The sequence below is a fragment of the Podarcis cretensis genome (genome assembly GCF_951804945.1).
Source record: "Podarcis cretensis genome assembly, chromosome: 17".
Classification (NCBI taxonomy): domain Eukaryota; kingdom Metazoa; phylum Chordata; class Lepidosauria; order Squamata; family Lacertidae; genus Podarcis; species Podarcis cretensis.
In genome coordinates this window covers 30,972,149-30,998,994 of record NC_137187.1, presented here as the reverse complement: position 1 = coordinate 30,998,994, position 26,846 = coordinate 30,972,149, and the positions used below count along the sequence as shown (strand labels likewise).

General features: G+C 41.8%; 1 protein-coding gene across 2 annotated transcripts in view; it reads left to right on the top strand.

Moving 5' to 3' along the window:
* The window catches only part of TRPC4 (transient receptor potential cation channel subfamily C member 4), a 59,398-nt gene extending 44,675 nt beyond the window's left edge, over window positions 1-14,723 (top strand). For both annotated transcript variants that reach the window (XM_079959253.1, XM_079959252.1), the window contains exons 5-11: window positions 2,118-2,257; window positions 4,646-4,959; window positions 7,357-7,552; window positions 8,687-8,881; window positions 10,601-10,642; window positions 11,615-11,704; window positions 12,585-14,723. In XM_079959253.1, the coding sequence (XP_079815379.1) occupies window positions 2,118-2,257; window positions 4,646-4,959; window positions 7,357-7,552; window positions 8,687-8,881; window positions 10,601-10,642; window positions 11,615-11,704; window positions 12,585-13,283 (1,676 nt within the window). In that variant the 3' untranslated portion in view covers window positions 13,284-14,723. The remainder of the gene's footprint in view (window positions 1-2,117; window positions 2,258-4,645; window positions 4,960-7,356; window positions 7,553-8,686; window positions 8,882-10,600; window positions 10,643-11,614; window positions 11,705-12,584) is intronic.
* The last annotated feature ends 12,123 nt before the right edge of the window (window positions 14,724-26,846 follow it).

The following is a 26,846-nucleotide window of genomic DNA, read 5'->3' as shown; positions in this document are numbered from 1 at the left end:
GACTTCTTAGCTGGGTGGAGGATGATAAGGATGTTTAGTAGTTGCAAGGTAGGAGGAAGATGCAAGGGGAGTCACAGACATGGGGGCAAAGGTGGAAAACAGGTCCAGATCAGGGCTGTAGGGCTGTTGGAGAAGTGGTTGCAGAAATGGAGTTGGTAAGGTGAAAAGTGAGTTTAGCAGTTGCTTGGGGTAGGAAGCAGAAGTTCTAGTGGGTTTATGTGAAGAAACCTGTGACTGGCGTGAGCAGGAATGCAGCCTCAAATATATTAATCATTCCTGTCATTATGCTCCTGGGATTCTTGTCAGATCTTGAACAGTTTGACTTTATTCTAAAAGCAGTTTCAAAATGTTTGTTTCCCGTAAAGAGGCTACCATTCTTCTTTGTAAATACCACTAAACATCTTGCGACATTCCCCTAAAATAATTGCTTGTGTCACTGACCTTAGTATTGAGACAATATAGGTTAATGTTTATTGGTTTTGCTAGATTACCGGAGATGAAGGGGAGAGAGAGGATTACCAGTAGAGCAAAAGATAGACTGTCAAACTCTGTGTTTTCGTGCACGTGCACATTAATAAGGTCTTGGCAAGTTTCTCTTTAGAAATAAAAAACAACAACTAAAATCAGCCTCAGTCGGTTGCCGTTTTCAACAAAGTAGTTACATGGAAGGAAGTGCTGACCTCTCTTTACTCCTGGCCTTTTTCTGATCAGAATCTCCTCCAAGCTGCTTACCATCTCATATGTTCTTTTTCACCCACTGATTTCAATCAACGGAAGAGATTTAAGCATGCGCTTAACTTCCAAGTCCTTTTGCTGAATACATTTGGCATTATTATTTTGGCCCTAGCTGCAATGATTCCAGTTACTGCTATTCATGATGATCAAAAAGACCATTATCAGTGTTTTGGGAATGTGTGAATGTGATGGAGAAAAAGCTGGAATTTAACGGCTCCTCCTTGAGAACTCCTAAATGTGCACAAAAATATATAACCAAATCCCATGTTGTGTTCACCCTGTCATCTTGAGTTATGGTATCTCTTTTGGGGAATTATATATGGCAGCAATATGCTGTAACTGGATGCTGAGTTTACATCCTACACTCTTGTGATGGCACAGGAAGTTGCCTAGTCTTTAAAAAAAATACAATGGGAGAAAAGTTATTTGCAGCAGGTCTGTGGCTGTTGTAAAATTCTAAGGGTATAGGATTTGATCCAAGTATTTTACTCTCCTGTGCCACCCAGATCTCACCTATGTCTGCCCTGTTTTGGCCATTTCACCTGTATTTTTGGAGTGGCATCTACCATGGTTGTCACCAAATCCTTTAGCCCCTCAGCTGAAGGATGTTCAGTACTGGATTACACCCTAAAAGGCTCTTTACATTCTCTCCCTAGAACTATTATTTTCCAAGGTATATCAGCCACACTGAAATTTATTAGCTGCTTGAAATATATCCTGATTTGGTCAAGCAAAGCTGCCTGTATGCATAACATCTGATAAGTGTTTCCTATTAGCTGTTTCCCAGAATGAGTGTCTTAAATCAGTTATGAGTGCTATGGAAAACAAAAAGGTGGTGTTCGTTGCTGTGAATAGTAATAAAACAATTATTTCCCAACAATAAATTTCACTTTAGGTGACTGAGTTTTTCATCACATGCAGTTCCTCTGAAGTGCCATTTAAACAGCAGGTGACCACTGGTGCTAAATTTCAGGAAGTGTTGTTTAAAGGTCAAAAATCAAAGTTTGAAAAGCAGTTATAAATTTGAACCTGAATTCACAGCCTGCCAAGTTCAGAGTAATTCTCCCCATTGCCTTTAGGCTACAGTCAGTGGAACCAAAGTACATGGTGAGCAGAATAGTAACCATTGTTGCTGCAGCTCCTGTTCTCTTCCGTGGGACTGCACTGGAAAATTTCCCATTGATTATGCCATATATATGAATGAAACGTGAATCACAAATGAAAAATAACAATATATGTGACTAATAGATTGTAATGGCTATTATGGTTGTAGCTGAGCATGCTTAAAATGTCTTGTGCTTTTATTTCATTTTAAGTAAATAAACACAACAGCTTAAGCAATTCATACAACTAACTTATATCACTGCTTTCTATATTTGCAGGGTTTATCTGGGGTGAAATTAAACAAATGTGGGATGGCGGCCTGCAGGATTATATTCATGACTGGTGGAACCTGATGGATTTTGTAATGAACTCATTGTACCTGGCAACAATATCTTTAAAAATTGTTGCATTTTCAAAGGTAATCAAGACATCTATTCATATTGTGAATATACTATATACTTGACATTTACTTTGAATGTGATTTTATTGTTGTTTTCACTTTCTCAGGATCTGTTCTCTTTATATTGCCTTTCGTTGTTGATTAATAACTGCCAATTCAGTAATCAGTAACTTGGGGATAAGAGATAATCCTAAACAAAAGTTTTGGCTCATTGTGGAAAATGCCCATTCTGAATTAGAATTTTTGAAGTGAACAAATAGGACAAAAGCAAAATGGAAATTCACTGTTAAGGAATTCAAATGCCACAATTTCCTGAATAATTTCTGTTGATTAGTGAAATGAAATCAGATCAGGGTGTACCTCCCAAACAACATACCTGAACTCTCCAAGGAAGAGCAATCCCAACAAGAACAGGAAATATACTCATTTCCCAAACTCAAGAGCCTACAAGGCACATCTTGACTGGATTCAATTTCAGGTTAAACTTTATAGGTATCAGAGTAGTAAAATCCAGCCTGCTTGTGGAGATGAATTATTTTATGTACCAGTTCTGTTCCATTCCTGATGTCTCACTTGCTGGATCATCACCTTGTCGTGGTGATTTGGGCTTGCACGTTCCTATGACCCTTGTGAATGAAGCCGTCGGGAGTCTTGTACTCCCAGCAGGGTCACCCAAGGCAGTAAGGTCAAAGGGAGACAAGGAATGATCCAAGACGTCCTCAACGGCAGAACAGGCAGAAGATAACAAGTGGTATGTTACAGTGGCTGTGAAGGCGGATGAAGGCTGCATCAGATAAGAACCTACTGGTCGTTGTGTTATTCATGCCATTGAAAAAAAGCCTTACTGTGAATACTGCAACATAAAACAAATTCACGCACAGGCATCTTCCAAAAGCCCATCCCGGACCCAAAGAAGTCCCATGGCAATCGGCAAATGGTAACGAGGGCAGGACTGTGAAATCTGGAAGCCCCTCGTCTTGAAACCGGCACATGGGCAGTGAATACAGATTCATTCGTTCCGACTCAAGGAATGAGGCAGTTGAGTAGCTCAGCAGCTGTATCTATGACTGAGCAGTCCTATTTAGGATCCACTCTGCTGGCTCCAAAAAGGGAGAGGGGCTAGAAAAGGTGCCCTAAACCTAGTCTGCCACCATTTTTCCCTGGCTGGATTACTGTGCCCAGTGGGGTCACCATCCAGTGGTCGTAAAAGACAATTGAACTTTGGAACATGGATTATACAGACTTGGTTGGATAGCACAGATAATGAGTGTCCTGAACACAAGACTGCCATCATTGCAAGAGATTTGTGATGTTTTAACTTCAATTTTGCAGCATAGTATAGGTGATGTTTTAGAAATTTATTTAGAGACTGCTCTCTCTTTCTCAATGACTGTAGCGTGTGAAATGTCAAAAGATCTATCCAGTTCTGGCCAGTTAGCTTTTGTGAAGAAGGTGTATATTCTGGAAGGTGTATATTCAGAAACAAAACACAGAATAACTATCTGTGGGGAATTTCCAGGGGAGTGGTCTGGTCACAGTTACAGGCGAAGGACTGTTCATCTGTTCAGAATATAGGGTACCTCACAAAATATTGTTTTTAAATGTGTTGAAAGCCACCCACAGTGGCTGGGGCAACCCAGTCAGATGGTCAGGGTACAATATTATTATTATTATTATTATTATTATTATTATTATTATTATTATTATTATTATTACAGTGGTACCTTGGTTCTCAAACTTAGAAGTCCATTCTGTTCCAGAAGTCCATTCCAAAACCAAAGTGTTCCAAAACCAAGGTGCGCTTTCTCATAGAAAGTAATGCAAACTGGATTAATCCATTCCAGACTTTTAAAAACAGCCCCTAAAACAGCAATTTAACATGAATTTTACTATCTAACGAGACCATTGATCCATAAAATGAAAGCAAGAAACAATGTACTGCAGTCACACAATCAATCAATCAGTAGCTGAACTGGGTTCCACACAGTCACAAAAACAAAACAAAAAGCCACAGAAACAAAAACACAAAATAAATGGCAAAAACTGACAGACCTCAGTGTAAACTCAAAACGGATGTGTGGCACTCAAATCGGAAGCATAACACTCAAAATGGAGCAAGTTCGGCTTCCGAAAAGAGTTCGCAAACCGGAACACTTACTTCCAAGTTTGCAGTGTTTGGGTTCCAAGTTGTTTGAGTACCAAGGCGTTTGAGAACCAAGGTACCACTGTATTCTCAAAAGGATTGTGAAGCAGCAAATGAAAGGAGTCATATCTAACAATTACTCATTGAGGGTCTGTCTTGGAAGAGTATGGTCTTGCTGAAATGAAGAGTGATTGCAGAACATAATGGTTTTTGTATTGTTGGGGAAAGACCTTGCTAATTTTGCATAACTCTATTGTTTTCAGTACAGTGGGCTGCTCCCAAGACAGAGCTGGGATATGTGGCACCCAACACTGGTGGCTGAGGCACTGTTTGCTATTGCAAACATCTTTAGTTCTCTGCGCCTGATCTCATTATTCACTGCAAATTCTCATCTGGGACCATTGCAGATCTCTCTTGGAAGAATGTTACTGGACATTTTAAAGTTTCTTTTCATCTACTGTCTTGTGCTGCTAGCTTTTGCAAATGGACTTAACCAGCTATATTTCTATTATGAAACAAATGATGCCAATCGCTGTAAAGGGATTCGGTGTGAAAATCAGAATAATGCATTTTCAACGTAAGTTAGCATTTCCTACTTAAACAATCCATGGTATTCTTTTTTGTATTGCACAGTGCTCTGTGTTGATTTGTTGCTAGAGAGTTGTCTAGGGCGCCAAACTGGTTTCATTTTAAAGAAGGAATTTAAATGCACAACATACAAGGCAACAAACTGATACTCACTAGAACCTATGGAAATCTCATGAAGCTGAATGCTGGAAAATTCAGGACAGATAAAGTACAGTGGTACCTTAGTTTTCGAACGTAGTCCGTTCTGGAAGACCTTTCGAGTTTTGAACCATTCGAAAACTGAAAGCTCAATAGCCAACAGCTAGGCCTCAGGATCTTTCACTCAGTGGAAACCGTGTGACATCTTCGACTTCCGAGGCATGTTCAAAAACCGAAATGTTCGTCAACGGAGACATTCAAAAACCAAGGTACCACTGTACTTCTTCATGCACCACATAGTTAAAGTATGGAACTCGCTTCAGTGGGAGACAGTCATGGTCACTGATTTAGATGGCTTTGCTGAAGCCTGGATACACGGTGTGAGGCAGCGGTGTGGCAGGTGGCGGTGCTGTTGGCGGTCAGCTCAGCGGGATCCCACCTTCATCGCCAGTGAAATATACTCGGGGTCAAGTGTGGATTTCATGCTCTTTATTCAGCTCATGGTAGTGAGGAATGGAAGTTCCCCCAAAATGTCTGCTTTATATACATTAGTTACACAATGGGCCCCACATGATTGGTTAATTCTGGGATTCTCCTGTAGGCCAATCAGGTTGTGGATTCACTTCCACCTGGAGTTGGATTGGGTGGCTCCTGCGGACCAATCAGACTGCTGCATTCTGTATCCTATTGTTCTAGGACCAATCAGACAGCTGCATTCTAAATCCTATTGTTCTAGGACCAATCAGACTGCTGCATTTTGGATCCTGTTCAACTCAGTACATAACAGCTTTAATCGAAGATTAGACAAATTCCTGGAGGAGAAGGCTATTGATGACTACTAATGTCGCCACGGGACGACGATGAGGAATGAGGCCAGGGGGAGGCTAGTGCTGCAGCAAAAGGCTGCTGAACACGCCCCCTCTGTGGCACCTGGTTGGATGGCCACAGGAGGGGGTGTGTGAGCACCAGCCAGGTGAGCTGGAGGCAGGGGGCAAATGCCCCCCTGCTGGGCGGTGCTCGGGCTCCCGCCCACAACCACTCCCCTCTCTTTCAGGGAGGAGAGTCTCTATTGATGACTACTAACCACGATAGTTTATGCTGTCCTCCATGACCAGAGGCACTAATGCTTCTGAATACCAGTTTCTGGATACCACATGAGGGAGAGGGTTCTTGTCCTCAAATCCTTCTTGTGGGCTCCCCACAGGCATGTGGTTGAGCACTGTGAGAGCAGGATTATGTAGACCGGGGGTGTCCAACAGGTCGATTGAGATCGCAACAACTTCGGCTCATTCTCTCCCCTAAAAAGCCCAACAACTTTGATGGGTAGATCACTGCCAGTTTTTTCATAGTGGGAGTAGATCGCAGTCTCTTGGAAGTTGGACACCCCTGCTGTAGACCATTGGCCTGATCCAGCAGGCTTTGCTTATATTCTTATGAATCATACCTTTAATGCTGCTAAAAAAAACCCAGATATGAAAGAATCCATATTCCACCTACAGTACCAAAAATTTGACTGAGGAAATGTAATAGGAGATCTAGATGTTATGATGAAATGGAGCTGCCACCCAAAGTGACAGCATTGTTTCAAGTTATTCCTGTCTGTAACATGCAGCAAAACTTACATCATGTACAGATGCATTCTCATCCTGTGCGTTTTCCTGCATGGAGGCAGCACAATTGGCTGCAGTAGCTGGGGAGATACAAAGCATGATGATGTCAGCACATATATAAGTACGGGGGGGGGGGGGGGACTTCAGTTGGTGGTGATGTTTTTCAGCGGCAGCTCAGTGTTTATTTGTAACATCTAGTTTCACCCTAATTGCAGTACTGAACTGCAAGCCCCAATTTGCATTTCAATACCTAATCTAGTGCCATGTAAAAGCCACCAAGTCCTATATAGCTGCACTGTTTCCATTGGTACCAACATGCCCTTAGGATGCTATGCCAGGGACGATAGATAGCCTGCCCCACCATCCCTCTTTGTTATTTCCCTGTTATCCAAAATCCCTTTATGATCCATTAGGGCTTTGCAAGAGGACCTGATGTCCCCATGTGCTAATCAATGCTCGAATCCCAGTGAGCACAGCCTAGAACTGGGCTATAACTTAATTGCATTTAAATGTCTCATTTGCTGTTTTAAGTTTAAAGGTTTTAATTAAAGTTTGGGGTGGGGATGTAGTATTTAAAACAAATGAGATGCTTCTGTTTTCTTTAAGACTTTTCCTTTTCTTTTTTTCTTTCTTTGCAGTTTGTTTGAAACTCTCCAGTCACTGTTTTGGTCCGTGTTTGGGCTCATCAACCTTTATGTGACCAATGTAGACGCACGACATGAATTCACTGAGTTTGTTGGGGCCACCATGTTTGGGACCTACAATGTCATCTCTCTGGTCGTCCTTCTCAACATGTTGATAGCTATGATGAACAATTCCTATCAGCTCATTGCTGTCAGTTCCTTGGTTTGATTCTTGTTCACTTTGAAAGCCGTATCTGTCAGTTGACCAAAATTCCAGCTGTTTGAGAACAATAAGCCCTGTGCTTATGTATGCTTACAAAATTAGGTTCCCTAGAATGTGCTCTAGCCTCTAAAGAAGCAGAAATCAGCTACCTGAGCATTCCAGCAGGAATAATTTTTCACCAGGTGCAAAATTAAATAAGCCTGGCTTTGCATACCATTTGGTATTCAGCACCCAGCATCTCATAATTTAATCAGTATTCAACATTGGGGGACATATAAAGAACCTACTTTTCTAAGCAAGAAAGCTGAGATTTCTAGTTTTGCCAAATTATGCCAAAGTGTTACTGACTTTCTATTCCTAGCCAGCCAAACTTATTAGACCTATATTCTCTTATATACATTTGATTCTCTTCTAGATACTTCTCAGTTTCATCAACTTACATTCATACTTTAATTTTTCCTTGTACTGAGAAGACCAAATCTGTCTGGTTCTTTCTATCTTCTTCCCATTATTCTCATTTCTGTTTTCCTTCATTTGTTCTTTCCTTTTTCCCTACATTCTTCCCCATACCATTCAGTTTGCTTTACTTATCGTACATTGAACAAACCTACTTTTGTCCTACTTCTTTCTTTACTTTTAACTGCTGTGTCCTTGTTTATTCATTATTTCCCATCCTCCTCTTCAGCAGAAAAGGCTCCTCAGGTAGCTTTACAGATCAGGTTTTGAAAAAGATATTCTCTGCCTTCAAGATCTATATCTATTTTCCCCTTTCCTAGAACCAAAGTAAAAGTTATGTGGAAAATCCATGATTTGATCTCCTCACACAATTGTGCTTCCCCTAAAAAAGCTACAGGGGATTCTAATTTGGTATAGAGTAACAACTTGAGGAGGTTCCTTTCCCATTGTAACACAGCCGTGATCCAAACTGGGTCCAATTTCTAGAATAAAAATAACTCAAACTTTTGCTTTAAAAGCAAAGGAGACAACATAAAAACCGTTATCTGTAACATACTTGATGGACTAAAAAGGTTTTCAGCACCTGTGTAAAAACACGTAGAGAGGGAGAATTTCAGCTCTCTCCAATAATAAATGAAAATATGTTTCCATATTTCCTGTATTCAGGATCATGCAGACATTGAATGGAAATTTGCTCGAACAAAACTTTGGATGAGTTACTTCGAAGAAGGAGGGACTCTGCCTACTCCGTTTAATGTCATACCAAGTCCCAAATCTCTCTGGTACCTGATCAGATGGCTGTGGAGACAAGTGTTCAGGAAAAAAATCAGAAAGAAACCTGAAAGTTTTGGAACAATTGGGGTAAGCAAAAATTGCCGTTTTCCTCACCAGCTGCCTTTCTTTATATTTAGGTGTTTTCATAGATATTAGACACCAGCATGTTAGGCAAAAGCCAGCCTGGGCACTACTATTTTCCATCTCATACCACTGTTGGGAGACAAGCACAAAATGAAAATATCCACCCCTTCCCTTTTCTGGTTAAGGGAAACCAGAACTGATCGGTGTTGCCTATCACCACCAAAATAATGAGTCAGGTGTTACGAATTTGGAAAGACGTACCGTAACTTTGACATCTTAAAATAACTTTCCCCCAAACAATCCCCAATGATGGTTTTCATTACCAAAAAGCTATGGCTGAGAACTCCCGACTTACTATCATGTAAAAAGACTGCTGAATTAGTAATGTTTGTGCATGGGTATCATATTAATACACACATCAGGGAGTCAGGATTGGACATTCAATAGTCAGCTCGAATTAATTGCCATATAAAGTGTGGAATTGCGCACACGCACACACCCGCGCACAGACACACACACACACACACACGAGCATGGCTGTAGTCATGGCCCAAGTCACTATTTTGCCACTTCCTTTTCCCCATTACAAAGGATATTTTTCCTAAATGTATATGTTAGGTGTAATGTAAGATGAGCAGTTAATATGCATAAAAACTGGCCATTGTGCTCATTCACTAGACCTCCTGAAGAATCTGCCCATGAAGAGGGAAGTGTGCACCTTTCCTGGTCAATAAATGCAAACCCCCCACCCCAACAGGCCTTTGGGAAAATTGAGTAAATCTCTCTAACTGCATTTTGTGCACTCTCTCGCCATTCTGCACAATCCCTAACAGAATGAATAAATAAATCTTTATCTGAAGACCTACCCCCTCTTTCCAATGTTTGGCTGATCACAGGGAAGGCATGTTGTAATCCGTGTAAAATTAGGCAGTAGGCCAGAAGCAGAGGGCAGGGGGCCACAGATTTCACACTTCTGAACAAGAGCTAGATTAAAAAAGACAAGAGCATGTTTCTAGGACGCTATGCATACTGACTGGAGAATGTACAAAATGCAGTTGATACATGCATATTCCCCAAGGCCTGTTGGTTTATGTATATTGACCAGGAAATGAACACAATTCCTTCCTCATGGGCAGATTATATGCACATTCTCCATAAGGTCTTATATCACCCCTAACACACACACACACACACACACACACACATTAAATTGTCAGTCAAAGTTTCTCTTTATTCACTGCCTCATATCTGCTCTGCCTACACTGTCCAATTTCCATGAGCCAGGGCTAGATCCAATAAGTAGTCTGAATGTGGCCTCTGTTTTCAAAATCCTAATGCCTTTCCTGGACACTGAAGTTGATCCATGTTCATTTCTGGTCACCATTTTGCAGCTGTCTTAAGCAATCAATCTTCTCCTTCTCCTCCTCTTCTTTGACCATCACTCTTAGCCAAGTGTTACTTTCCTTGAAATAAGAGGTTTAATTTGGGAGCTCTTGTGAATGGGTCTTTCCTGTAAAATTGACATGGACTTCACATTAAGATGTAACACTATTCATATTCTTCCTTGGATATTATCTTTTTGACAAAAGGTTTGCATCAAATTAAGCCCAATTTTGAGGCAGACCTTTTGTGGATGATTTTGGCCATGGTGGACATCTCTGCTATTCAGACATAATTGCTTTTCAAATATCATTCCAGCTAATTTATGTTCTTTATTTTCAGAGGCGTGCAGCTGATAATTTGAGAAGGCATAATCAGTATCAGGTAACCAATCTCATCTTTTGCTTTTTTTACCAGAAGGAATTGAGCATTTTGCTCAGGATGTCACTCAGGATAGGATACCGATTTAGTTTCCAACATAGATATTGCCGTTCCATTGTTGGATACAATTATTCGAGCTTATCTTCTGCCCAAAGCTGTCCAAGAATAAATGCTTCCAGTTGCAGGTATAAACGTTAGTGCCTGGGGAATTTGCAAATGAATATACAGTGGTCCCTTGGTACTCAAACAGCTTGGCTCCCGAACGCCGCAAACCCAGAAGTTAGTGTTCCGGTTTGTGAACATTTTTTGGAAGCCGAACATCTGACGCGTCTTCCGATTGAGTGCAGGAAGCTCCTGCAGCCAATCAGAAGCTGTACCTTGGTTTTCGAACCGTTTCAGGAATCGAACGGACTCCCAGAATGGATTAAGTTTGAGAACCAAGGTACCACTGTATGTGCAGGTGCACATCTCATAGAAAGCCAGGAAGGCATCCTCACTTGCTTGAATATCTGGTTGTACAGCCAGATGATCATCTCATTGAAAGTAATGGACAGCATCCACCTTTGGGCTAATTCAAGCTACTTTCAAATGTATTTACTTCAATTGCACTGTGAGAATTAATGACATTTTTGCTGATGTCTCAACTTGTGCTAGAGCAAGTCAGAGGCCAAAGCTAAGGGCTGTTGTGGCCCTTCAGCTCAGTTCAAAACATGGCACCTGCACAAATTTAATTTTTCTATAAACAAGGGTCAAAATGAAGACAGGTTCCCCTGGATCCTTACAACTCCTGTGTGGCAGAATCTGTTTCCCTGAAAAGTGACCAGCTGGCAATTACTCTACATATAATGATTTTTTTTAGTCCTTTTTTTTGTAATTGCATAATTTAAAGCAAAAGGTGATGAAATTTCTGATTCATCAAATGTCAAGCAGCACAGTTAGAAGTGCTGTCAAAATTGGACTGTTCTTATCTTTCAGGAGGTCATGAGAAATCTGGTTAAGAGATACGTGGCTGCAATGATAAGAGATGCTAAAACTGAAGAGGGGTTGACCGAAGAGAATTTTAAGGTGACTGCTCTTATGTTGGACACCTTAATAACAATGAATCAAAACATTAAAGAGCTTCATGTGTTGGTGGGGAATAATCTAAGATATTTGCCACTGAAAGTTGAGTGCATTTGCACACAAAAACGTACTTGAAATACATTGTAATGCAACAATTTTCACATACAGTGTCTAATATCAAATATGAAACATTAAAAATAGAAACACAGTCTGTAGGGTTTACTGGATGTAGAAATAAACCAAGACCTAGAAGCATAGCCAACCCATGAAATCTGGATGCCTTGTGAGGAAAACATGACAGGAATCCACACACTGTCACTTAGTGATCTCATAACATAGCAGGGAAGGGTTTGTGAAAAAATCGTGAGAGCTAAACTTTATGATGTCTCTTGCACCTTTCCATAGGCAGACTGTATTCACCTTGCATGAAACAATTCACTAAGTGGGGGTGTGGAGAACTTGGAATACTATAAATGGCCTCAAGTGAACTTTTATTTATTTCCCCCTTCCCCCTCCAAAACCCACACTACATCCCCAAACCCAAGTTTCAATTCTCTCTCTCTCTCTCTTTTTAAACATCGTTTTTATTAAATTTTCCCATATTTCATTTAATTCAATACACATATTCACGGCTTATATTATTTGCTCAAAGTGAGCTTAGACTTCCTTCTGTCTCTCTTTCTGACATCCCTATAGTCAATTCTCAACAGCTGAAAACATTTCTGCTACTCGTAAATAGCAAGATGCTTATTAAAATAGCAATTTAATGATATTCCAGCATTTATCTTGTGAACTGCCCTGAGATCTTCGGATGAAGGGTGGCTATTTATTTATTTACAATTCCTTTCATGTTAAGGATAGCATTTTTCTTCTAATGTTTTAGGAGTTAAAGCAAGATATTTCCAGTTTCCGCTTTGAAGTCCTGGGTTTGTTAAAAGGAAACAAGCTGTCTAATTTACAGTCCTCAAAAGTCAGCAGAGAAGAGTCCTCTTTGCCGGAATCTGATGAAGGAAATGAAAATGGAGGAGACGAGAAAATTAAGAAGAGAAACCTTAGCCTTTTTGACATAACTTCCATGATTCACCCCAAAGCAGTGGCAAGAGCCTCTGAAGCCCACAGCCACAGCAATGGGTCAGCCATGATGACAAGAGTTTCCTCCAAGGAAAAGCAGAGGAAAGTGAATTTTATGAGTGATGTGAAGAAGTTTGGGTTCTTTCACAGACAATCCAAAAGTGCTGAGCAAAGGACGAGTATCTACACGATTTCTGAAGATGTTTCCCGCCAACAAACAGAAGAATGTGAGAAAACTCCTGAAATGGGAGTGAAAGCATTGGTTGTGAACTGCGAACTCAACGTTCGGGATCTCAGCGAAAGCTGTAGCGTAGGCACTCATAATCAGGCCAGAAATGAGGCGCTGGACTCAAAGGTGGATGAGAAAGTTGCTGCTGCTTCTGAAATGAAGAAGGCTAATTTGCCCACACCAAAGGATTCTCCGGACAATGAGCAGGACTTCAGTAGTAGTGACTCTGTTGTGAAACAAGAAACAATTCTTCAGGACAATTACCTGACAACAAGATTGTGATGAGCGGAGGCAGAAGCCTGTAGAAACACACTTGGCGGTGGTGATGCTTAAATCAGAAAATAAAGAATCAAAGCATTCAGAGGCAACATAGCTGTAACATAGCTCAGTGAAAAAGAGGAAATGGAGGGGCCTTCTGTTTTGTAGCCTGCTTTAGCTTTCACAGCTTCTTTTACATTTTTTATTAAATGGGAGCATCTTGTATTCTTGTACTGTTGCAATAATCCACAGATACTTTTTAGCTATCTTTTTCAATTTGAAATAAATGCCATTTCTCTCCTGTGATAGTTAATTGCCTATGGTAAATATTTTTCTATGCAAATAAATGTAGCTTAACAAAGGTGCGAGCCTTTATGAACCTTTTTTTAGGATTCCTAAAAATGGACGAGAGAGAATCGTCAGTGCTGTGTGTCAAAGGGTGATAGCCAATATTACTCTATGATTAATGTCGGATATCTACTCTGACCCATTGAAAGCGATGGACAACTTTAATAAATTGATTTTGGTGGGTCTGCTCTGAATATGATTTAGCTGGCTTTACCCAAAATTATTTAACTAGTTAGAAATCTTATTTATAAATAAAATTTTAAACAGTGAAATAATTTATTGAAATTGTTAGTGCCTATAATTTACTAGTAATCATTTTGCTATTTATGTAAAATAGCGTAAATTTGTTATTTATGTATACCCTATTAGCGATCACCATTTCCATACCTAAAAAGTGTTGCAGCCGAATTTTTAAATTTGAAAACTTCAGATATAACCCTGCAGCAAAATAAAATATTAAGACTTCTTTAGTGGAAGATGCCCATGTCAAAGCAACTTTGCACATGCATTTTGCTGGAAAATGGGTTAATCCATCCTTAGCCTCCCTAAGCCACACACATACCCCTCGATGGTCTGGGTGGGGGGGGGAGAGCATATTTTATAAAATGTCTCTGAATGATAACCTGGAAGCAGTTGTGACTCTCCACATACACTCAAGCTTGGATTAATCTGTGAGTCGTACACTTTCGAGAAGTCTCTTTTCACTTCTGCATTCATAATCCCAGTGTATTTCACTAGCAACACCAGAGTGCTTCAGAATAATCTAATTGATGTGCTATCAAATTATGACAATCATTCAAAATCTTCTAAAGACAAATCTGAACCGAATCAGTCTCCTTTCCGAGATGTTGGTGGCCTCCTTTCTGACTCTTTGCACAATAAATACGATGGCTGGTATTCAACTAAGTTTTACTTAGAGTAGACCTATTGGAATTAATGAACATGACTGTCTTAGCCCCATTAATTTCAGTAGGTATACTCTGACTAAAACGAAGTTGAATACCGCCCACTGGCTTTTAAATGTACAATATTATTAATCTGAGAGTATTTTCATAAACAAGTGTTTTACTGTCAGCCAAAATAATTTTTGAAATTAAACAGTCTGTTTCTTTCTCATCAACGACTGGTGTTTTATGTTATAAAAAGACTAATATACACTACATTCATATCTGAACATCTGTTCCAGTAAATTGACCATGTGATAAAGCATGGCTGCGGTAAGGCAGAGAGCATAGACAACTGAAAGCAAAAGTTCCCTTGCAGAGTTGTAGAGTTTCCTTCCAACTCTAAAATTCTGCCATTCTATGCGTTTCTCATTGGTTAGACATTGTGGTTAACACTTAATGCAACATATTTAATGACATCATGAGAGCCCACCCTATGACATCACTGGGGGCCATCTCCTGTGACATCACCAGGGGCTGACCCTAGGATTCAGGTTTAGACTCCTGATCTGGCAACCCTTCCTGAAATCTGTTCATGTAGTTCTGGTCCGCACTACACCTGAGGCAGCACCTTCTATGCTGAATGTTATGATTAACCTGCTACCAGGCCCACACCACTTGTAGCACAATGCTCTGTGCTGTTGCTGCAGACTCCCTCTCTTAGAGGAAGGAAGGTCTTCCTCATTGGCAGCGTTGCAAATGACTGTGCTTTCTGTGCCTGGGATTGCCATAGCAACACACAATGATCTGATTTACTCATGTTAGTGGTTGGTAACAGGGCATTAGGTCTCAGCTCAGAAATATTGAGGAGACACTTCTCTTCCACCAGACATCTGGAAATACAATCCCATATAAATTGTTTTTAGAATGGGAGCACTGAAGTTTATCTCTCCATAGTTCTGATCTCTCTTGAACAAGAAAAGATTCCCAATAGGATATTGTGTCTCTTCAGTGAACATCCCGGGGCGCAGTGTGTGTGTGTGTGTGTGTGTGTGTTATATGCATAATTGTTCAGAACAAAACCTAATCTTTCTTTCTTTCTTTCTTTCTTTCTTTCTTTCCACCCCACCCATGTGGCTGGGTTTCCCTAGCCACTCTGGGCTGCTCCCAACAGAATATTAAAAACACAATAAAACATCAAACATTAAAAACTAAACAGGGCAGGTAGTTGTGGGAGGGCATTCCACTACTGAATTCCCTGTAACCTCTCCTCTCACAGTGAGGGAACCGCCAGAAGGCCCTCGGCGCTGGACCTCAGTATCCTGCCTGAATGATGGGGGTAGAGACGCTCCTTCAGGTATACTGAGCCGAGGCTGTTTAGAGGTCAGCACGTGGGTGGCGCTATGGTCTAAACCACTGAGCCTAGGACTTGCCGATCAGAAGGTTGGCAGTTCAAATCCCTGCTTCAGGGTGAGCTCCCGTTGCTCGGTCTCTGCTCCTGCCAACCAAGCAGTTCGAAAGCATGTCAAAGTGCAAGTAGATAAATAGGTACCGCTCCTGCGGGAAGGTAAACGGTGTTTCTGTGTACTGCTCTGGTTTGCCAGAAGCAGCTTAGTCATGCTGGCCACATGACCCGGAAGCTGTATGCCGGCAAGATGAGCGCCACAACCCCAGAGTCGGCCACGACTGGACCTAATGGTCAGGGGTCCCTTTACCTTTTACCCCACCCATCTGGCTGGGTTTCCCCAGCCACTCTGGGCGGCTCTCAACAGAATATTAAAAACACAATAAAACATCAAACATTAAAAACTTCCCTAAACAGGGCTGCTTTCAGATGTCTTCTGAAAGTCAGGTAGTTATTTTTCTCTGACATCTGGTGGGAGGGTGTTCCACAGGGCGGGTGCCACTACCAAGATGGCCCTCTGCCTGGTTCCCTGTAACTTGGCTTCTCGCAGTGAGGGAACCGCCAGAAGGCCTTTGGCGCTGGACCTCAGTGTCTGGGCAGAACGATGGAGGTGGAGACGCACCTTCCGGTATACTGGACCGAGGCCGTTTAGGGCTTTAAATGTCAGCACCAAGACTTTGAATTGTGCTCAGAAATGTACTGGGAGCCAATGTAGGGCTTTCAGGACCAGAGTTATATGGTCTCGGCGGCCGCTCCCAATCACCAGTCTAGCTGCCGCATTACTACACTCACAGAAATGCTACACTTTAACCTCAGCACACATTTAAAGTCAGTGAGTGTGGTTTTGATGGGGAGCTCATTATGGGCATCATCTGAAGTCTAGTTTTCTTTCCCCAACACCTGTACCTGCCAAGCACCCTGTTTTAAGTGGAACAACTCCATTTTTGAGGAAGGTGCCCTGGGCTCTGGCAGCAAGCGGGTGGGTGTCAGTGGGCAGGCAGCAGCAGCCTGGTGGGGTTTTGGGTAGAAAAAGTTGAAGTGTATACAAGTCTAGCGCTCCCTTCTCGTATCATGTACTGTATCCTCAAAGGTTCCGTGTGAATCCACGCTAATGAAATATGTTTTTACAATGCGTTTCTAAAAGACTAATTTTACATTCCCATGGTAGTGATACAGTTTTTTTCATATCCGAAAACCACATGAAGTAACAATTACAGTTCCTGTAATGGAAAAAGTGCTTTTCAGCTGTATCACTTGTGACTGTGCTTTGTATTGAAAGGGCATTGTAGTTGTTTCCCCCCCCCCTCTCTTAATATTTTTCACAGTGTGAACAGAAATGGAATAATATGCATGTAGCTCTAAGGCGGTGAATGAATGAAATGGGCCCATTTCACTGGAGGTGGAAGAGAAAGAGCCATGTTCTTTTGCATCCTCCCACTGCACTGACTCACCCGGTTACCTGTGGTGCTGCAGATCTTGACCAACACACCTTGCAATGTGGCTCAGCAGGCTTGTCCTTTGGGGAGCTTCCAGGGTACAGAATGGCTCATACTTGCAGCAAAAAAACCAAATCATCAGCACCTATTATTTAAACCCAGAGCTCATTCCTGTTGGTGTTTCTTCTATATTTTGAAAAGACTACAAGTTTGGGGGTGTTATAGAAACACAGCACTGAACTGTACCAAGGGTTTCTCTCCTCCTTTTCCTCTCCTCCCCCCCCCCCTTGCACCCTCTGCAAGTGTCAGGTTTAGGAAAATTGGATCCCTCCCCCGGTGGCAGTAATGAGCAGATCAAATGAAAGGAGCGTTCTTACCAGTTAGTTTCTTTAATAATCACAGCAAGAGACAAAGGAATGCATATCTCTCTAGAAACGGTGTTGCTCCCAGTTAAGGTGCACCCCCTCCATCCCCATTAATCTACATCACACCTATGTCGGGTAATCTGAGCTTGTTGCTGTTGCGCTCTCTGTTCTATCACTCTCAAAGCCCGTCTAGTCTTAAGAGAAGGGTTGGGGTCAGGAATGCTGTCCAAGGACACTGAATCTGCCAGCTGTCTCCTGGTGCTTTCTCTTCTAGCTGTTCCTCACCCAGTCTTTCCCAGCTTTTCCCCTCTGGGCTATGCCCCTCTGCAAACCACTCTTCTAAATCAATACAGTGGTACCTTGGTTCTCAATCCATTCTGGAAGTCCATTCCTAAACCAAAGCGTTCCAAAACCAAGGCGAACTTTCCCATAGAAAGTAACGCAAAACAGATTAATCTGTTCCAGACTTTAAAAAACAACCCCTAAAACAGCAATTCAACATGAATTTTATATTCAGCTGTTGTCCAGTCTAATGGCAGCCATCACTGAGCGGCCATTTTTTATGGCAACAGCCATTTTGAATTTCCCAGCATTCAAACAGGGCTTTTGGGGAGCAGGGGTTAGTAGTCACTCTGATTCTATTCGTTCTCAGAGGGATTTTGCCTCCAAAACAGCTGGGGTGAAACATCTGAGAAATGGTCCTTGTCAGTTTGGCATGGCTGCATGTCATTCATCCTAAAACTTATAAGCGGGATTGCGGGTTGGACTGACTCTAGGTGGCCAGAAGTGTGTTGAACCGAAAGCTTTTTCTTGAATGAGGGCCTTATCACCTCACAGACTTTAGTATCACATTACAAGTTTTGTCTCACATTTCCAATAAGGCCTGCTGGAAATGCAAAATAAAAGAAGGTAGCTTCCTACATATGTGGTGGGCATGTGAGGAAGTGAAGAAATTTTGGAATCTGATTTATAATGAATTAAAAAAAATATTTAAGTACACATTCCTTAAAAAGCCAGAGGCTTTTCTATTAGGAATCATTGGAGAAGAAATTAAGAAAGAAGATAGAATTCTATTCCAATATTCGACAGCAGCGGCCAGAATATTAATCGCACAAAACTGGAAAAGCACAAAATTACCAACAGTGAGGGATTGGCAGTCAAAATTATTTGAATTTGTTGAATTGGCAAGAATGACGCAAAGGGTCAGAAATCAAAAAAATACAAAGTTTATTGGAGATTGGAATAAATTTATGGTCTATATTGATGGAAACTATAGAAACTTACCAACTATAGTAGGTATGTTATAAAACTTACGATGTATAAACTAGTAACCAATACCAGCTGCAGAAAGTGAAGCCTTTAATCTAAGAAACCCGAAACCAGAAGGGAAGGAAGTCAGTATGTGTATCTGAAATGTATACTGTAATGTAAATGTTCAATGTTTTTCCTTTTGTTTTTCTTTTCTGCCCTTTATTAATTCCTTTTTCGTGTTTTATGTGTAAGTGTACTTTTTTCCCCTAATTCACTCTTTTTTATGTTTATGTCGAGATCTATGTTTTTGTTATGTACGTGGCAAAATGAAAATTAATAAAAATATTTATTAAAAAAAAACAACAAGTTTTGTCTCACATTTCCAGTAACCTTTTTGCTCTATTTCTCAGAACAGTTTAGCACTGCATTCAAGGTGCACTGAAGTGTTCTGGGTTTGATGCAGAAACAGATGGAGCTTTCACAGTATCACAGCTCTGTGTGTTTCAATTTCCAGGAAGACCTTAATGTCTCATCATTAAGATAATCTCATCCGAACACCAGGAATCCTCCTGCTTTTCAGTGCAATATGCCCGATCCAGAAGACTTGACTATATATTGTTTTGTTTGTTTATAGCACATCGAAAAACCAGCATCTACCCTTGACAGCTATGATAGCACGAAACTAAATCTGGCAACACCACATGTTTAGTAATGTGGTTAAAATGAAAACAATTTTTAACAGGCCTCCTTTATTATTAGGGGTCTGAAAAGCTTCATACAAAAAAGATGATGCACCCAATCTTGAAAATTAGATCATTGTCAGAGGACTCTGTTCTTTATTTTAAGCTTTTAAGAGCCTATCTTGCTCTTAACAAGAGTTCTGCTGGAACCTGGGGAAGCAGCTCCAATTGATTTTCATAGGAATCACTCTCACCTTGCAGCATTCTTGCAGAGAACATGGCAAACTGATGCTAATTAAAAAGGGATAGCTCAGGACCATAGTGATCTCCACATCAATAGAGCGTGTTCTATTTGAGTGCAACGATCGAAACATATTGACTTGATGATCTTTGATCTGCTAGCTGTTGTTTGATTTTAGATATTTTCTTTTTACTCTTGTAAGCTGAGGAATCAGTCGTCTTAAGGGCAGCATAAAAATGTTTTAAATAAACAAATGGGTGACATTTGTCACAGTGCATGTCTGAACTCACACGTGTCCAGCACTCACATGTAGCCATGCACACAATATCAGGAAGTTGAGGATCTTTCACTAGAGCTATAACTTGTGTCTGTTTATGAATATATGTTTGCTTCTATTCCTGCCTAAGTAAAACTCCTGACACCTGATATGTTTTTTGTCCTGGGTGATCCTAACACCCTGTTAACTATCAGCTGGGCAACCCAGTAATGTTTAAAGGCAAAGAAATAGTTTTACTATTAGATTCTCAAGAGACAAGTGAACAAAGGAAGCTTTGTTTATTATATGAAATGAAGATGACAGAAGACATAAATGCTGTTTCAGACAGTGAAATTACAATTTAAGCAAGCTGTGCCTTGGTTTTTGGACCGTTTCAGGAATCGAACGGATTCCCAGAACTGTATTTTTCGCTCTATAGGACACACCCAACCATAGGACGCACCTTGTTTTAGAGGGGGAGAACAAGGGGAAAAAAATTCTCCCCCTCTCTGCTCAGCGCCCCTTCAGTGAAGCGGCAGGAGAAACGGAGCCCCTTCCATTTCTTCTCCTGCTTTGCTGAAGGGGCGCTGCGCAGAGAGGGAAAACTGTGCAGTGCCTCTCCAGCGAAGCGAAGCCAGGAGAGCAAGAGGGATCGGTGCGCACCGACCCCTCTCGCTCTCCAGGCTTCAGCGAAAGCAACACAAAGCCTCCGAAGCACAGTGGGAGCGCTCCAGCCGCACTCCGGAGGCTTCGCGTTGCTATCGCTGAAGCCATGGAGCCTGCATTCACTCCATAAGACGCACACACATTTCCCCTTAATTTTTGGAGGGGAAAAGTGCGTCTTATAGAGCGAAAAATACGGTAAGTTTGAGAACCGAGGTACCACTGTATATGCAGGTGCACATCTCATTGAAAGCCAAGAAAGCATCCCCACTTGCTTGAATATCTGGTTGTACAGCCAGATGATCATCTTATGGTTTGGTTTATTACGGTATATGAAATGAACATGACAGAAGACATAAATGCTGTTTTAGACAGTGAAATTACAATTTAAGCAAGCGGCAAATCCCACCATTGATCTAAAGAGTGGAAGAATCCCTATCTAGTCTCAAAAGCAAGTGAGTGTGGCAGTTTTGTCAGCAGGACTCACAATAATAGTAAGCTAAGAAATGGAAGGCAAGGGAGGAAAAGTATACTGATCCTTAAGCACTTGTGTATTCATTCCTTGTGACTCTGAGCTGAATGAAGGTCCTTGTTAAAACTAAGAGAGCCACTGACTACAAATTTTAGGTAGGGGGCTTTGAGATGACCAGTTCCTATAGTTTCTGATGTCTTCCTCCAGAGTTCTTGCCCGTTTCTCACCTTGCCTATCTTGCAAATTAAGCATTTGAAAGTCTAGCATTCCAGTGGGCTGTGACTGAACTGGTTACATTTTCTCTGCTCTCTGCCTTCAAATCATCTAACATTATCTTCTTGATAGTCTCCATTCATGGAGTGAATAGACTTCACTTGGAAACTAAATTTGCATGTGCTGACTTCTATGCAAAATGTGAAGAACTCAGAATTTCCTGAATGCGTTTCAGGAGATGAGGCTAGTGTCTGACTGGTATCAGTGTCACCAAAGTTCGGGATGGGGGGAAATCTCTTGCTATATTAAGGTTATGTTACTTTTCTTCCCCATGTCATCATCTACAGTAAGAAAACACAGAAAAATTCAGATTGACACATGCCAACTGCAACCTGATCAGTTCAGCTGAGGGAGCGCATAATGACAAAAAAAATGTGACCAGTCTCAGGAATGTTTCACAGCTGTAATTTTAGCTACTTTACAAAGATAATCTGCATGCGATGTATGTCTTACACATACAGAGAATAGTAACTTCTGAAGTTTTTCATTTTTGTTTTGCCTGCCAGGTGCTTGGCACACATGAACACACACTTCTAGACAGACAGGTGCATAATAATAATAATAATAATAATAATAATAATAATAATAATGCAGCTTCCAGCATACATAAAAACGTAGTAAAACATTAAACCTTAAAAAGCTTCCCTATACAGGGCTGCCTTTGGTATTATGGTCCAAAATTTGTTCAGGGCTTTGTAAGGTAAAGGTAAAGGGACCCCTGACCATTAGGTCCAGTCATGGCCGACTCTGGGGTTGCAGCGCTCATCTCGCTTTATTGGCCGAGGGAGCCGGCGTACAGCTTCCGGGTCATGTGGCCAGCATGACTAAGCCACTTCTGGCGAACCAGAGCAGTGCATGGAAACGCCGTTTACCTTCCCGCCGGAGTGGTACCTATTTATCTACTTGCACTTTGATGTGCTTTTGAACTGCTAGGTTGGCAGGAGCAGGGACCAAGCAACGGGAGCTCACCCCGTCGCAGGGTTCGAACCGCCGACCTTTTGATCAGCAAGTCCGGGGCTCTGTGGTTTAACCCACAACGTAAAGGTAAAGGTAAAGGTACCCCTGCCCGTACGGGCCAGTCTTGACAGACTCTGGGGTTGTGCGCCCATCTCACTTAAGAGGCCAGGGGCCAGCGCTGTCCGGAGACACTTCCGGGTCACGTGGCCAGCGTGACATCGCTGCTCTGGCGAGCCAGAGCCGCACACGGAAACGCCGTTTACCTTCCCGCTGGTAAGCGGTCCCTATTTATCTACTTGCACCCGGAGGTGCTTTCGAACTGCTAGGTTGGCAGGCGCTGGGACCGAGCAGCGGGAGCGCACCCCGCCGCAGGGATTCGAACCGCCGACCTTTCGATCGGCAAGTCCTAGGCGCTGAGGCTTTAACCCACAGCGCCACCTGCGTCCCCCAACCCACAGCGTAGGTCAATACAAAAACCTTAACCCTGTTTATTGGCAGCCGGTGCAACTTCTTTATACACCGACTGCAGTTTCCAATCCAACATTAAGGGCAGCCTCACACTGAGGAGATTTCAGCAGCCCAGTTGTGTGGTTGCCAGTGCACAGGTCACAGTATCTCTGTCCAGGCAATGCACAATATATGAGGAGAAAGTAAACGCTCAGATTATTCTGTTTCATTTTTAAGAATATACTTTTGTGTGAGAGATTTCAGTCCTTCCTTACTGAAGAAAACTCCCGCCCAGCAACCCCTGTTGCAAAGTAATTGCAATGACACCTTCTTAATATTGACTTCTGAATAGTTGCGCTGCATGATTGCCATTTGTAATGCTAAAAAGAAAGTGGACTTATTTTAGTTGCCTTCTGCTGTTTTTAACATATCCAAATGAAATAGCCCAATTAACTCCGCAGGAGCTCGAACACTGTATGATCCAGATTCTGAACATATCTAAGTGCAGAATACTTAACTTGTCAATAAAAGCGAGAATATTTTCCCATTTTCCTCTCCTCCCAGTTCCCTAAAAGCAGGTGGTTTTTTTTCCAATGCCGAGGCATGCTGGGGAAAGCAACCTGGGGATGGAGGTCTCTGTGCTGAAAATGCCACTGTGTTGCACACAAATGGCAACACTAATTACCTTGGACAGCAGGCTGCCACCAGTGGAGAAGGAACAGGACGTGTACTTCCATTCCTTGCTTGTAACGCGCACATGCGGTAAGAATCAATTTCGAAGAAAAATGCTAAACCTTTTGCCCCAGCCCCAGATATAAATTGCTCTTTTGATCTCATGCATTCACCTCCAGAAGCACAAGATTCAGGCTGTGTGTTTTCATAAAGTTCTCTACAAATTATTGCCCCGATCCATTCCATATAAAGAAAATTCCCACTTGCAGCTGCATTCGGAGGGGCGAAATTCTATTAAAATGTTGCATTAATTAATCCTGTAACAAAGATAGATGCATGGTTGGAAGGTGCATGGATGTGGGGTGCAGAATACAGTCGTACCCTGGAAGTTGAACGGAATCCATTCCGGAAGTCCGTTCGACTTCCAAAACATTCAGAAACCAAAGCATGGCTTCCGATTGGCTGCAGGAAGCTCCTGAAGCCAATCAGAAGCCGCGGAAGCCCTGTCGGACGTTTGGAGAAGGGGGAGGCAGTCTCCACCATTTGTCCTCCAATGTCCAGCCCCTGACAGGTAGTCCCCACAGTTTTCTGTGGGAAAGAACCTCCATAGTTTGCACAAAGAAGCACTTTCTTTTATCAGTCCTGAATTGTTCAATATTTTGCTTTGATGGGTGTTCCATGAATTCTAGTGTTATAAAAGAGGGAGAAACGTTTCGCTCTATCCACTTTCTGCATGTCATCCATAACTGCAAACATTTCTATCATGTCGACTTGTCCTCACCTTTTCTCTAAACTAAACAGTTCAAAATACTGCAACCTTTCCTCCACTCCATTCTCCATCATTTAAAACCTTTTCTGAACCATTTCCATCTCTACCAGATCCTTTCTGAGGTGAGGTGACCAGGACTGTACACAATATTCCAAATGCAGTCACACCATAGTTTTATGTAACAGCATTATAATATCAGCAGTTTTATTTTCAATTGTTTCCTAAGAATCCCTAGCATGGAACAGAGGTGCTGTCTTGCGCCCAAGATTGGGGGAGGGGCGCATTGCACATGCATGACGTCGTGAGTGCGGTGCAGCATGGTTTATAATGTTAAGGAAGGGTTAAGGAAGGGTTTTCATAGCGAGGATAGACACATTAAGATCTGCTTTTAACGTTCATAATGCGTTATTTAAAATGTGACACCATAGGGCGCTGCAGAGCAATGCTGTAAACAAAAATTGCCCTTTTCCCTTATGGGGTATCTAAGAGCCCATATAGAGTCCTTACATAAGTTCCCTATTGATAGGAGAGAATAACAGAGGCCAACCAGAGAATATTGAGAAGCAAAGCAGCTAATAAGCTTGATTTTTATTGATCTGTTGCAACAGGGTGCTCCCCTCACCCGCAGGAGAGAGGAGGAACCCAGAAAAATGGCACGCAAGGCCTTATAAAGACTTTTGAAATTGCCACACTGTAGATCAAGATCACCCCCAGAAACATCATACATACATCACAGAACGGATGTAACCTAAGACCACCCCTCAGATACATCAGAGAAAAGGCGGTCTTAAAACAGAAATTTGAATGTTGTTTTTCTCCTGTCGTTTATCTCCTGTCTGGCAGGTTACTTGATTGGATTTCCTGGGGAGCCTGGCCAGTCTTTTGTAATGATAAATACTTAGTTCCTGGGCAATGTCACAGGCTCACACCCTATTCAAACACAGACATACCCTTAAGACAGGATTTGTGAAGGAAAAGACAATGGGGAGGCTTTGCCATTTTCCTTTGACCTTGCAGAGAAAACATTTGGTCAGTTTGGGACAGTTTGGGAATCAAAATAGTTCCAGGTCGGTCTTCCTGTGCTGATCTATGTATGTGCTTGGTTGGTACACTTATGAACATTTAACATATATCTAAGACCTCAAAATTCCTATCACAGCAACCAGGAACCCGCAGTAGGTGATCTGCCTTTTGACGGACAAAATAAGGTAAGGAATGTTTTCAATTTATCAGTATGCAACATTTTAGAACGATATATCTAATACCATTCTAATGATGTTACAAAGGTCAATGTAGATCCAGCCAGAGTGTCTGTGAAGGAGACAACAAGGTAAGAATAATAAATCTATTTTGAAAGCACACTAGAAAGAGGCTATATATAACACTTTCCATAGCAAATGAAAACAAGCAAGGAAATAAACAACAACAACCACCTCAGAATGTGTGCACCTATCCATTTGTTCATGAGCAAAATGAGTAGGCAATGGGAAATCTCCCACAAATATATAGTCCATAACACATGGATAAACAAACACTAAGCAAAGCAATCAGGGAACCATCAGCTAGCCAAGCATGAAGAGAAAGGCTGGGCTGGTATTAACTCAGTCAAACTCCATATCATTTCTTAAAGCTGCATGAGTTGATAGAGGAGGCCAGTCATGCTGTTTGACTGAAACATGAGTATTTTTGTCTGGAATCCAATGTTGTAGTTTAGTCGTGTCTGACTCTTCATGACCCCCTGGACCAGAGCATGCCAGGCACTCCTGTCTTCCACTGCCTCCCGCAGTTTGGTCAAACTCATGCTGGTAGTTACAGATAGGTAGCCGTGTTGGTCTGCCATAGTCAAAACAAAATAAAAAAATTCCTTCCAGTAGCACCTTAAAGACCAACTAAGTAACCAACTAACAGGCTCATCACAGCTATCTGCCAATCACCCAATCCCACCACCCTTCTGAGTAATACCCCTCCCCACCTTCTCACTATATAGAAGGGTCTGGTGACTTCTGTTTCAGTGTATCTGAAGAAGTGTGCATGCACACGAAAGCTCATACCAAGAACTAACTTAGTTGGTCTTTAAGGTGCTATTGGAAGGAATTTTTTTATTTTGTCATGCAGGTAGCTTCGCAAACACTATCCAGCCATCTCATCCTCTGTCGTCCCCTTCTCCTTGTGCCCTCCATCTTTCCCAACATCAGGGTCTTTTCCAGGGAGTCTTCTCTTCTCATGATGTGATCAAAGTATTGGAGCCTCAGCTTCAGGATCTGTCCTTCCAGTGAGCACTCAGGGCTGATTTCCTTCAGAATGGAGAGGTTTGATCTTCTTGCAGTCCATGGGACTCTCAAGAGTCTCCTCCAGCACCATAATTCAAAACTGGAATCCAATACTGTATGAGAATCCTTGCTGCAAACGTTGGAGCATTTGCAAACATGCTGTATCACACTTTTCTTTTTTTACTATATTGCATTTTT